This window comes from Schistocerca serialis, chromosome 2 (genome assembly GCF_023864345.2).
Source record: "Schistocerca serialis cubense isolate TAMUIC-IGC-003099 chromosome 2, iqSchSeri2.2, whole genome shotgun sequence".
Lineage (NCBI taxonomy): Eukaryota > Metazoa > Arthropoda > Insecta > Orthoptera > Acrididae > Schistocerca > Schistocerca serialis.
Window position 1 is genome coordinate 46,830,424 of NC_064639.1, and position 14,462 is coordinate 46,844,885.

General features: G+C 47.3%; 1 protein-coding gene across 3 annotated transcripts in view; it reads left to right on the top strand.

The window, feature by feature from the left end:
• Positions 1 to 14,462, top strand: part of LOC126455439 (uncharacterized) — a 140,593-nt gene that overhangs the window by 23,441 nt on the left and 102,690 nt on the right. For all 3 annotated transcript variants that reach the window (XM_050091189.1, XM_050091188.1, XM_050091190.1), the window contains exon 2: positions 9,963 to 10,124. In XM_050091189.1, the coding sequence (XP_049947146.1) occupies positions 9,963 to 10,124 (162 nt within the window). The remainder of the gene's footprint in view (positions 1 to 9,962; positions 10,125 to 14,462) is intronic.

Below are 14,462 nucleotides of genomic sequence, written 5' to 3' on the forward strand. Positions count from 1 at the left end.
GGAACCGCGGTGTTGGCCGTCGAATGGCGCTAGCTGCGCAGCATTTGTGCACCGCCGCCGTCAGTGTCAGCCAGTTTGCCGTGGCATACGAAGCTCCATCGCAGTCTTTAACACTGGTAGCATGCCGCGACAGCGTGGACGTGAACCGTATGTGCAGTTGACGGACTTTGAGCGAGGGCGTATAGTGGGCATGCGGGAGGCCGGGTGGACGTACCGCCGAATTGCTCAACACGTGGGGCGTGAGGTCTCCACAGTACATCGATGTTGTCGCCAGTGGTCGGCGGAAGGTGCACGTGCCCGTCGACCTGGGACCGGACCGCAGCGACGCACGGATGCACGCCAAGACCGTAGGATCCTACGCAGTGCCGTAGGGGACCGCACCGCCACTTTCCAGCAAATTAGGGACACTGTTGCTCCTGGGGTATCGGCGAGGACCATTCGCAACCGTCTCCATGAAGCTGGGCTGCGGTCCCGCACACCGTTAGGCCGTCTTCCGCTCACGCCCCAACATCGTGCAGCCCGCCTCCAGTGGTGTCGTGACAGGCGTGAATGGAGGGACGAATGGAGACGTGTCGTCTTCAGCGATGAGAGTCGCTTCTGCCTTGCTGCCAATGATGGTCGTATGCGTGTTTGGCGCCGTGCAGGTGAGCGCCACAATCAGGACTGCATACGACCGAGGCACACAGGGCCAACACCCGGCATCATGGTGTGGGGAGCGATCTCCTACACTGGCCGTACACCACTGGTGATCGTCGAGGGGACACTGAATAGTGCACGGTACATCCAAACCGTCATCGAACCCATCGTTCTACCATTCCTAGACCGGCAAGGGAACTTGCTGTTCCAACAGGACAATGCACGTCCGCATGTATCCCGTGCCACCCAACGTGCTCTAGAAGGTGTAAGTCAACTACCCTGGCCAGCAAGATCTCCGGATCTGTCCCCCATTGAGCATGTTTGGGACTGGATGAAGCGTCGTCTCACGCGGTCTGCACGTCCAGCACGAATGCTGGCCCAACTGAGGCGCCAGGTGGAAATGGCATGGCAAGCCGTTCCACAGGACTACATCCAGCATCTCTACGATCGTCTCCATGGGAGAATAGCAGCAGTGGATATACACTGCAGCAGTGGATATACACTGTACTAGTGCCGACATTGTGCATGCTCTGTTGCCTGTGTCTATGTGCCTGTGGTTCTGTCAGTGTGATCATGTGATGTATCTGACCCCAGGAATGTGTCAATAAAGTTTCCCCCTCCTGGGACAATGAATTCACGGTGTTCTTATTACAATTTCCAGGAGTATATATATATATATATATATATAAAGAAGTAACAGAGGCGTTTAATAAAGATTATGGGCAAATAACTTCATCCCAAAGCATTCAGATGTCAGTCGTTAAAAGTAATGAGGAAAATAAAGTAACGATAACAAACCAATGGGAGAACAAGGCTAACATATTGACAGGTTAACCTATGACTCATGGGTGCGTTAGCTGTGATTAGTTGTCTAGCGCGTGTAATTTTTCATGTCAGGGGCATGAAACAGAAGCGGAACTTACTGTACCCATAATCATAGCAGCCGACTTCATGGGTCAAAATCGAGTTACACTCAATATGGACAAAGAGTATATGATACTCGACTGATACTGATCTTCGGCTGGACATGGCTGCTTGTCCTGTTCCAGAGGTTGCCCCTCAGTCTGCAAGATCCGGGCGGTCGCAGAGGGTGGGCTTACTGGTAGTTGGGAGCTCCAACGTCAGGCGCGTAATGGGGCCCCTTAGGGATATGGCACCAAGAGAGGGGAAGAAAACCAATGTGCACTCCGTGTGCATAACGGGGGGAGTCATTCCACATGTGGAAAGGTCCTTCCGGATGCCATGAAGGGTACAGGGCGCACCCATCTGCAAGTGGTCGCTCATGTCGGCACCAATGATGTGTGTCGCTGTGGATCGGAGGAAATCCTCTCTGGCTTCCGGCGGCTATCTGGTTTGGTGAAGACTGCCAGTCTCGCTAGTGGGATGAAAGCAGAGCTCACCATCTGCAGCATCGTCGACAGGACTGACTGCGGATCTTTGGTACAGAGCTGAGTGGAGGGACTGAATCAGAGGCTGAGACGGTTCTGCGACCGAGTAGGCTGCAGATTCCTCGACTTGGGCCATAGGGTGGTGGGGTTTCGGGTTCCGCTGGATAGGTCAGGAGTCCACTACACGCATCAGGCGGCTACACGGGTAGCAGGGGTTGTGTGGCGTGGACTGGGCGGTTTTTTAGGTTAGATGGCCTCGGGCAAGTACAGAAAGGGCAACAGCCTCAAAGGGTGCGGGGCAAAGTCAGGACATGCGGGGACAAAGAAGCAATCGGTATTGCAATTGTAAACTGTCGAAGCTGCATTGGTAAAGTACCGGAACTTCAAGCACTGATAGAAAGCACCGAAGCTGAAATCGTTATAGGTACGGAAAGCTGGCTGAAGCCAGAGATAAATTCTGCCGAAATTTTTACAAAGGCACAGACGGTGTTTAGAAAGGACAGATTGCATGCAACCGGTGGTGGAGTGTTCGTCGCTGTTAGCAGTAGTTTATCCTGTAGTGAACTACAAGTGGATAGCTCCTGTGAATTATTATGGGTGGAGGTTACACTCAACAACCGAGCTAGGTTAATAATTGGCTCCTTTTACCGACCTCCCGACTCAGCAACATTAGTGGCAGTACAACTGAGAGAAAATTTGGAATACATTTCACATAAATTTTCTCAGCATGTTATAGTCTTAGGTGGAGATTTCAATTTACCAGATATAGATTGGGACACCTAGATGTTTAGGACGGGTGGTAGGGACAGAGCATCGAGTGACATTATACTGAGTGCACTGTCCGAAAATTACCTCGAGCAATTAAACAGAGAACCGACTCGTGGAGATAACATCTTGGACCTACTGATAACAAGCAGACCCGAACTTTTCGACTCTGTATGTACAGAACAGGGAATCAGTGATCAGAGAGCCGTTGCAGCATCCCTGAATATGGAAGTTAATAGGAATATAAAAAAAGGGAGGACGGTTTATCTGTTTAGCAAGAGTAATAGAAGGCAGATTTCAGACTACCTAACAGATCAAAACGAAAATTTCTGTTCCGACACTGACAATGTTGAGTGTTTATGAAAAAAGTTCAAGGCAATCGTAAAATGCGTTTTAGACAGGTACGTGCCGAGTAAAACTGTGAGGGACGGGAAAAACCCACCGTGGTACAACAACAAAGTTAGGAAACTACTGCGAAATCAAAGAGAGTTTCACTCCAGATTTAAACGCAGCCAAAACCTCTCAGACAAACAGAAGCTAAACGATGTCAAAGTTAGCGTAAGGAGGGCTACGCGTGAAGCGTTCAGTGAATTGGAAAGTAAAATTCTATGTACCGACTTGACAGAAAATCCTAGGAAGTTCTGGTCTTACGTTAAATCAGTAAGTGGCTCGAAACAGCATATCCAGACACTCCGGGATGATGATGGCATTGAAACAGAGGATGACACGCGTAAAGCTGAAATACTAAACACCTTTTTCCAAAGCTGTTTCACAGAGGAAGACCGCACTGCAGTTCCTTCTCTAAATCCTCGCACAAACGAAAAAATGGCTGACATCGAAATAAGTGTCCAAGGAATAGAAAAGCAACTGGAATCACTCAACAGAGGAAAGTCCACTGGACCTGACGGGATACCAATTCGATTCTACAGAGAGTACGCGAAAGAACTTGCCCCCCTTCTAACAGCCGTGTACCGCAAGTCTCTAGAGGAACGGAAGGTTCCAAATGATTGAAAAGAGCACAGGTAGTCCCAGTCTTCAAGAAGGGTCGTCGAGCAGATGCGCAAAACTATTGACCTATATCTCTGACGTCGATCTGTTGTAGAATTTTAGAACATGTTTTTTGCTCGAGTATCATGTCGTTTTCGGAAACCCAGAATCTACTATGTAGGAATCAACATGGATTCCGGAAACAGCGATCGTGTGAGACCCAACTCGCTTTATTTGTTCATGAGACCCAGAAAATATTAGATACAGGCTCCCAGGTAGATGCTATTTTTCTTGACTTCCGGAAGGCGTTCGATACAGTTCCGCACTGTCGCCTGATAAAGAAAGTGAGAGCCTACGGAATATCACACCAGCTGTGTGGCTGGATTGAAGAATTTTTAGCAAACAGAACACAGCATGTTGTTGTCAATGGAGAGACGTCTACAGACGTTAAAGTAACCTCTGGCGTGCCACAGGGGAGTGTTATGGGACCATTGCTTTTCACAATATATATAAATGACATAGTAGATAGTGTCGGAAGTTCCATGCGGCTTTTCGCGGATGATGCTGTAGTATACAGAGAAGTTGCAGCATTAGAAAATTGTAGCGAAATGCAGGAAGATCTGCAGCGGATAGGCACATGGTGCAGGGAGTGGCAACTGACCCTTAACATAGACAAATGTAATGTATTGCGAATGCATAGAAAGAAGGATCCTTTACTGTATGATTATATGATAGCGGAACAAACACTGGTAGCAGTTACTTCTGTAAAATATCTGGGAGTATGCGTGCGGAACGATTTGAAGTGGAATGATCATATAAAATTAATTGTTGGTAAGGCGGGTACCAGGTTGAGATTCATTGGGAGAGTCCTTAGAAAATGTAGTCCATCAACAAAGGAAGCGGCTTACAAAACACTCGTTCGACCTATACTTGAGTATTGCTCATCAGCGTGGGATCTGTACCAGGTCGGGTTTACGGAGGATATAGAGAAGATCCAAAGAAGAGCGGCGCGTTTCGTCACAGGGTTATTTGGTAACCGTGATAGCGTTACGGAGATGTTTAACAAACTCAAGTGGCAGACTCTGCAAGAGAAGCGCTCTGTATCGCGGTGTAGCTTGCTCGCCAGGTTTCGAGAGGGTGCGTTTCTGGATGAGGTATCGAATATATTGCTTCCCCCTACTTATACCTCCCGAGGAGATCACGAATGTAAAATTAGAGAGATTAGAGCGCGCACGGAGGCTTTCAGACAGTCGTTCTTCCCGCAAACCATACGCTACTGGAACAGAAAAGGTAGGTAATGACAGTGGCACGTAAAGTGCTCTCCGCCACACACCGTTGGGTGGCTTGCGGAGTGTAAATGTAGATGTAGAATACAGGCGGCAGTTAACTGGCAATGAGTTCCGCCATACTCGCGTACCGGCAGAAACGCGTGCTACACAAACTATGCCCATGGTAATGTTATTCCGATTTTTTTGGTACCCCTCATATTACCTCTCATAAGACGTCGTGGTGCCATTTCTCAACAGTACAATATTGACCCAATCACAGCAGTGTCTGTGAAATGCCTGTGTGATGTTCAGCTACTGTCGTGGCCAGTAAGGTCCCCACATCCGACGGCGAAAGAACAAGTGCGGAAGCGTCTCCCACGTGAACTCAGCAGCCGGGATATCGAGGACCAGTCGCAACAGCTGCGGGCCGGCTTGCCTCGGGACACAACTGCTTTGTGCCTCGCTGCCCAACCGAATCAGTGCTTGCATCCAGGCCAGGTCACACCGACAAGTCGGCTCATACTGTTGTCTGTAAACGTGACTCGATACTGTAATCGGTGCAATAACATTATGTATCCTCTCAGCCCGTGGAGTTTCATTTCGTTTCTTGCTTCCCTTCGGGATTCTCCTCTATCTTTGTCAGGCGGTGTATTTTGAAACTTGACACACCTATGAGATACGGAAGCTTCCCAGATGACCAGGAACTGAAAATTTTCGACGACTTCTGATGAGACTGAACGCCTGGCGCACAATGAGCAGCAATCTCTGGGTGGGTGACGGCGACAGCACAGGTTGCTGTGGTTACCCGAAATCCTGAGGCCAGTCTGGTTCACTTACGTTAGGTCGTATCTCGACCTCTGGTTCTTCCGAGAGAAATCCACGATAAAGTGGTGCAGGCGCGCTCCCTGAGGCGTCTTATTGATGAGAGAAACTCCCCACCGCATCACCCTCAGATTTAGGGGTAAAATGCTCCAGTGGATTGCCCGTCAAAAACTGAACACAGAGCAAGCATGAAAACAGAAAGAAGGCGTACCGAACTGTGAAAAAAGTAGTAATATGGAAACAGTGAATGTTCCAAGCTCAAGACAACGAGTCAATTGCAAGAACAACAGCGTCGTGGTTAAGTGGTCACAGCGCGGGAGATCGATATTCAGAACTCCCTCGTGCCCCGCTTTTTACAAAATTACGAACTTCCTGGCTGATCCCGGCGGAGGTTCGAGTCCTCCCTCGGGCATGGGTGTGTGTGTGTGTGTGTGTGTGTGTGTGTGTGTGTGTGTGTGTTCGTCCTTACTATAATTTAGGTTAAGTAGTGTGTAAGCTTAGGGACTGATGATCTTAGCAGTTAAGACCCATAAGATTTCACACCCATTGGAACATTTTTGAACTTCCTGTACGGTCACTAACGCGGTCTTGGCAATTGTCATACTGTACATCGGTCATAGAATATGAGTCATGTGGTAAGAATATGTTACCGTCGCACGTTAAAGTGATGAATACTGAGAGCAGGCCAGATGCTGCATAGAACTCTTACACAAATGAAAACAACTAATAAACGGTTGTGCAGCAGGCTCTGATTCTTAACACACATTGACGTTGGTTATCTGTGCCATTCTACAGTATGCTGCAGTCAGCCAATGTCTTCGTTTGTATTGATAACGGATTTCGTGTTTATATACACCGTCAGATGCAAGAACAAAATAACATTTGCACAGGTAAGCGTTGTGTCGATTTGTTGCAAGAACCTCCAACATCGCAATCCCCACTACAGACGGGTCACTGCTGCTTGTTCTAGTCTGCCAGTTCACCAGTTCGTTGGTCGGCCACGAATCTTCTTCCCTCTGATACGCAAGAGCTGACTTCAGCAGCTTTCTTTTGCTGTCCATGTTAATAGCAGCAATGGCAAAATTTTGCTCATCCATCATTGCATCATTGACTGTGACGCAGCAGATGTTGCGAAGACAAGAGCTGGTCTCTGCATCCGTACTTGCACTCCCTAAGTGTCTGTGTGATGTGCGGCTGTAGTTTGCATAGTGCAGAATTTTTTCCCAATTCTTATTCGATTCGAGAACGGCATGCAAGAATACTGTTGTCAGTATCTCTCTGCATTTCTATAATTTTGTCATCATGGTCGTTATGCTGAGAGAAATATTTGATACTTTAAAGCTGTATATCAGATTGCAACTCCTTCCCCAAACCTTGCGTTTCGCGGACTGAACAAACCAGGCCTTAGTGCTTCACACCTGCCAGTGCTTCCGCATACCTTCCAAACCACATAAAGGCTCCCCTTCATACCTTACTACTGCAGCGCTCCTGAAGAAAATATATCGTGGGGAAACAACTGCAACATCATAATCATTTGGGTATCTGCCTTGCAGTAAGTTTAGACCTCTTACTCCACAATGTTTATATGTTCAATGCTTTGGTCTTCATTCTCTGGTATCGACGTTGAGCTCTACTGAGCCGGCCGAAGTGGCCGTGCGGTTAAAGGCGCTGCAGTCTGGAACCGCAAGACCGCTACGGTCGCAGGTTCGAATCCTGCCTCGGGCATGGATGTTTGTGATGTCCTTAGGTTAGTTAGGTTTAACTAGTTCTAAGTTCTAGGGGACTAATGACCTCAGCAGTTGAGTCCCACAGTGCTCAGAGCCATTTGAAGCATTTTTGAGCTCTACTGACGCCATTCAACATCTGGTATCTTCTTCTGCCCTTCCCTCTCTTCCCTCGAATAAAGACTTCAGTTGCTTCTACTAGAAGGCATTCTCGTCTCAAATTATGTTCTATCCAGTTTAGCTTCCTATTACTCACTGTTAGCAACATTTTCCGAACTTTTCCAACTCTTCTCAGTACCTCCCAATTCCTGACTTTATCAGTCCTGCTGCACTTCTCCATCCCGCGCCATATCCACATTCCACGAGCTTCAATTCTCCTCTCGTCCTGATTTCTCAATGTCCGAGTTTCTAATCCGTACATCCGTACAGGGACACGCTTAATATCAGTCATTTCACCAGTAGCTTCCTTAATCTTGCGTTCAAACTACTAGCTAAAAGCCTTTTCTGCTTCTGAAATGCCTCTTTCGCCAGCTCTTTTACAACTTTGATCTCCAGTTCACAAACCATATCTCCGGTAATCTGACCTCGCAATACTTGAATAGTACCACCTGGAGTTTTTTGAACAGTGGATGTCTCACTCTATAGCTAGTATGTACTACTTTGAATGTTCCTACGAGATTTAAACAGTATGTCGGACCGGGAACTCAACTCGGCACATTGCTTTTAACAAACATGCTATTACCTTCTATTTATTGTCACGCATTGCACTCCCGGAATTTGATAGCAGTAATACACCGATAGGAAAAATCGCAGGACCAAAATATAATTAATGTATATTAATAAAATTTCCGAAATACGTTTGGGTAAGTAACATATTTAAGCGATGAACAATGCAAGATCACAGGTTAATGTAAGCGCGGGATAAACCATTGCAAATGTGAATATCTGGCACATTAATAGCCGGTGTAACCGCCAGAATGTTGAATGCAAGCATGCAAACGTGCATACGTTGTGTCGAGCGGTCACGGCTGTCAGTTTGAGGGATGGAGTTCAAGGACTGTTGCACTTGATCGGTCAGCACAAGGACGCTTAATACCGGTTGTGGATGACGGTGGAGTTGTTGTCCGATGATGTCCTATGTAACTCGATGGAAGATAGATCTGGTGATTGGGCAGGCCAAGGCAACATGTTGACACTCTGTAGAGTATGTTGGTCTACAACAGTGGTTTGTGGGAGAGCGTTATCCTGCTAGAAAACACTTACGGTGTGCTGTTCATGAATGGCAGCACAACAGATCGAATCACCAGATTGACATACGGATTTGCAGTCAGAGGGTGTGGGATAACCACGAGAGTGCTCCTGCTGTCAGACGAAATCGCACCCCAGGCCGTAAGTCCAGCTGTAAGTCTAGTGTGTCTGGCGCGCAGACAGGTTGGTTGAAGGCCATCGCCTGGCCTCCTTCTGACCAACACACGACCATCGCTGGCACCGAGCCAGAACCAGTTTTCATAAAAAAACACAACAGGCCTCCACCCGGCCCTTCAATGAACTCATGTTTGACACGAATGGCCGTGGTTGGAGTCAGTGGAACGCACGCTCCAGGCCGACTGTCTCGAAGCTGTCTTTGAACTAACCGATTTGTATCGGTCCGGTGTGTCACAGTGGTGCCAACTGCTGCTGAAATTGCTTCTGCAGACGCAGTACTATGTGCCAGAGCCACACGCCGTCTCGGTAGTGCCATGTGGCCATCCGGAGCCCGGTCTCCTTGCAAGGCATTCTTGACTAACATCTACTCACCACTGCCAACCTCAAAGATAACTCACGATGGTTACAGCGTGTATTTGAAGCAAACCTGATTTTCATCCTCATAGTGACAGATCCACTCTTATGCGACCTCCGCAAAATTTGACTCTGTCTTTCAGTTGTAGAAACACGCCTACCAACTTTCGTTTATGTCGCACAACTTCTTGTTAGTGTTGCGATTTCTTCCGTCAGTGTATTTGCAAACTGTGTTTGAGTGCTTGAGTGACACATTGACGGCCGAAATCACAATGAATGGCATACGTCTTCTTTCACCCTTGTGTACCTTCCGGCGGTTAGGAAATGTTGGCAAGCATTGATATAAACTCACAAATTGTGATTATTCATGTTGCGTGTATGCTCTATGTAAAACATGTATTCCTGAACTCTTTTCGTTGAATTTTGGTAGTGCTTGTAGTAGCAAAACGTTCTGATGAAAGACAACTAACTTAGCAATACGGCATTATCAAGATTTTCGTTAGCCCCGATTCATCATCAGGACCAATTTTGTTGTGTTTACTTGATTACTTAGTTCTTTCTGTTGTAACACACGTGTTGTTTCTGCTTGGCAGGGTCCGTACGCTGTGGACGTCTTGGAGTATGCGGTCTGCGACGATGGAGAATACCCTGGGGTTTCAGCCAACTTCTCGCAGGTCGTGGATGAGGAAACTAAAGAAACTGTGTACAGAGGAGAGTTCACTGTCAACTACGACCTTTTTGCGGACGACTCCGAGGTGAGACTTGAGCTTGTTCAGCCGCTCCCTGTGCTGTATTCGTAAATTCTGGAACAGGGCAGCGCCTTCCATGAGCGGAAGGCACTGGCTGCCCTATCCGCCAACGATACCTCGCTATTGACGCTATGCGCCATAACTTAAGTGCGGACTGGAGCTGAGCAGTACACACCTTTCCGGACCTACAGGGCGACTCAGCTAAGCTATTCACTTCAGTTACTTTCAGAACCATCTAAGGCGTCGTAAATCTGTTTTCATTCAGATGGATTATGAGAAAGTACTCACTAAATGTCGTATAGTTTCAAAAATGGTTCAAATGGCTCTGGGCACTATGGGACTTAACATCTGTGGTCATCAGTCCCCTATAACTTAGAACTACTTAAATCTAACTAACCTAAGGACATCACACACACCCATGCCCGAGGCAGGATTCGAACCTGCGGCCGTAGCGGTCACGCCGTTCCAGACTGAAGCGCCTAGAACCGCACGGCCACACCGGCCGGACCGTATAGTTTCTTTTCATTAATTCCAGGGATATCGGTATTACTTCCGCATTTCAAAATCCAACTGTTGTATTTTGTGCTATTAGTATCGCAGTTGTTCTAGGGACAACTTCGAAAGCGGTACACTCTTCAAATTCGGGTTATTAGCTTCGGAATAATTTCAACGTTTGTAATATAGGATTGGTCCGTTTTAATCGAGAAACTGATTCCTGTTCTATGCGGAATTCGTGATTTCATACTCAAATAAGCGAAATTATAAAGAGGAAACACTGGGGTGCGCCATCACCATACAGGTATACAGGGTGTTACAAAAAGGTACGGCCAAACTATCAGGAAACATTCCTCACACACAAATAAAGAAAAGATGTTATGTGGACATGTGTCCGGAAACGCTTAATTTCCATGTTAGAGCTCATTTTAGTTTCGTCAGTATGTACTGTACTTCCTCGATTCACCGCCAGTTGGCCCAATTGAAGGAAGATAATGTTGACTTCGGTGCTTGTGTTGACATGCGACTCATTGCTCTACAGTACTAGCATCAAGCACATCAGTACGTAGCATCAACAGGTTAGTGTTCATCACGAACGTGGTTTTGTAGTCATTGCAATGTTTACAAATGCGGAGTTGGCAGATGACCACTTGATGTATGGATTAGCACGGGGCCATAAACGTGGCGCGGTACGTTTGTATCGAGACAGATTTCCAGAACGAATGTGTCCCGACAGGAAGACGTTCGAAGCAATTGATCGGCGTCTTAGGGAGCACGGAACATTCCAGCCTATGACTCGCGACTGGGGAAGACCTCGAACGACGAGGACACCTGCAATGGACGAGGCAATTCTTCGTGCAGTTGACGATAACCCTAATGTCAGCGTCAGAGAAGTTGCTGCTGTACAAGGTAACGTTGACTACGTCGCTGTATGGAAAGTGCTACGGGAGAACCAGTTGTTTCCGTACCATGTACAGCGTGTGCAGGCACTATCAGCAGCTGATTGGCCTCCACGGGTACACTTCTGCGAATGGTTCATCCAACAATGTGTCCATCCTCATTTCAGTGCAAATGTTCTCTTTACGGATGAGGCTTCATTCCAACGTGATCAAATTGTACATTTCCACAATCGACATGTGTGGGCTGACGAGAATCCGCACGCAATTGTGCAATCACGTCATCAACACAGATTTTCTGTGAACGTTTGGGCAGGCATTGTTGGTGATGTCTTGATTGAGCCCCATGTTCTTCCACCTACGCTCAATGGAGCACGTTATCATGATTTCATACGGGATACTCTACCTGTACTTCTAGAACATGTGCCTTTACAAGTACGACACAACATGTGGTTCATGCACGATGGAGCTCCTGCACATTTCAGTCGAAGTGTTCGTACGCTTCTCAACAACAGATTCGGTGATCGATGGATTGGTAGAGGCGGACCAATTCCATGGCCTCCACGCTCTCCTGACCTCAACCTTCTTGACTTTCATTTATGGGGGCATTTGAAAGCTCTTGTCTACGCAACCCCGGTACCAAATGTAGAGACTCTTCGTGCCCGTATTGTGGACGGCTGTGATACAATACGCCATCCTACAGGGCTGCATCAAAGCATCAGGGATTCCATGCGATGCAGGGTGGATGCATGTATCCTCGCTAATGGAGGACATTTTGAACATTTCCTGTAACAAAGTGTTTGAAGTCACGCTGGTACGTTCTGTTGCTGTGTGTTTCCATTCCATGATTAATGTGATTTGAAGAGAAGTAATAAAATGAGCTCTAACATGGAAAGTAAGCGTTTCCGGACACATGTCCACATAACATATTTTCTTTCTTTGTGTGTGGGGAATGTTTCCTGAAAGTTTGGCCGTACCTTTTTGTAGAACCCTGTATGTTAACGTGAGAAATAGCTTTAATGTTGTCTATACGATACATGTGTGTCGTGTGCTGGTTAGTCCAAAAAAATAGTCGTCTTTCACAAGCCAAGAGAAACAAGATATACTACCTGACAAAATTTTCTCAAATTACCAGCCGAGTGGTGGCGTCATGTTGTCGCAATGTTTCAATGAGTTATGCACCTATCATCTTCAGGCGAAGTGTCGGGATGCTGTGTTCGTCGTATCTACGTAGCCGCTGGCCCGCTGACTACTTATGTATGTGCGTCAATCACGCGGCTCCGGAAGAACGTGTCCCCCCGGTGGTGGGGGAACGCGACGGGGTCGGCGGATTGGGGAAAGCGGCGGGGCGCGGCGCTGGTGCGGGCGTCGAGTAGCGGTGGCTGTCCATCCTCTCCGCGAACCCCGCAGCCTTCACACCGGGGCGTTCCTGTCGTGTTACGCAGTTGTGCTGAAATGAAATCCGTTGTTCCGGTTTATTGTTACGTTGGTGAATAAGTCCGTAGGGTTTATGTTCTGCATGTTGATACTCCGGCTCCGATGGGTTTATTTATCGATTGTCATTTTTTATTTGTAGTTCATTGTTGCTGTCAGAGCTGACACGTTGTTATTTTGAGAAATGGGGGCAGCGCGTAGAGCTGCCAAGTGGAGAAATCCGAGATACGAGGTCTGTTAAAAAGTTTCCGGAGTTTTGTCCACAAAATTCCACTACACTTACCTTTTATTTATTGTGCATGGTCCCCTTCGAAATACTCCCCTCCACAATTGATATACCGCTCCCAACGCCGTTTCTACCTCCAGCGGATGTCGGTGTGGCAAGTTCGAATCCTGCCTCGGGCATGGGTGTGTGTAATGTCCTTAGGTTAGTTAGGTTTAGGTAGTTCTAATTTCTAGGGGACTGATGACCTCAGAAGTTAAGTCCCATACTGCTCAGAGCCATTTGAACCATTTGAACCATCCACTTCCGGAAGCAATCTTGGGACACCTCCTGCTGAATCGTGCGAAGCACTGTCTGCAAATTTTCTTTTATCTCGTCTATCGTTGCAAATCGCCGTCCTTTCAGCGAGGTTTTCAGCTTTAAAAGTAATGGTAAGTGCGTAGCGGACAGGTCTGGAGAGTACGGAGGATGAGGCAGCTCAGTGATTTCGCTTTTTGTGCAAGAGTCACTCACCACCAGGGATGAATGTGCAGTTGCGTTATCGTGATGCAAGAGCCATGAATTGCCTCGTCACATTTTAGGCCGTTTCCTTCTCACATTTTCTCGCAAGCGTCGCAACACGTCCCGATGGTAGCCTTGGTCTCAACATCATAACCGTAGATCCACGTCTTATCAATAGTTATGATTCTCTTAAGGAACATCTCGTCCTCACTTGCGCGATCCAAAAGCTCTTCACAGATTGCGAGGTGAAGGTCTTTCTGGTCTTAACTCATGAGGCAAGGGGTAAACTTGGTGACAACCAATCCCTTCCAAGATGCTGCGTCAGGATTTAATGACATGATCCAGCTGAAATGTTTACCTTCTTCTTCAATCTCTCGGACACGCACGCACAATTTTGTTGATGTTCCTGACGTGGACGTTGTCGGTAGACGTCAAAGGGCGTCCTGAAATAGTGTCTAACTTCCGACGGGTCATTTTTAAACCGCGTGAATCACTCGTAACATCGTGTACCGCTTAAGCAGCCATCGTCACAGGCTTCCTGCAACATTTGGTGTGTCTCTGAAAAGATTTGCTTGCTGTTCAGGCAAAATTTAATGCAGAGGCGTTGCTCCTCTAGTCCTCCCATTTCGAAGTTCGATAACTGTGCGACGCGGCGTTCTACTCAATACAGCACTAAATAATAACTAACACACATACAACACGGAAATTTCGGGCAGTTACATATCAGACACAGGCTTGTGCGAGGATGCCAACCGTATTCCGCTCCAACACACCATTTGCGCGAAATTACGAATG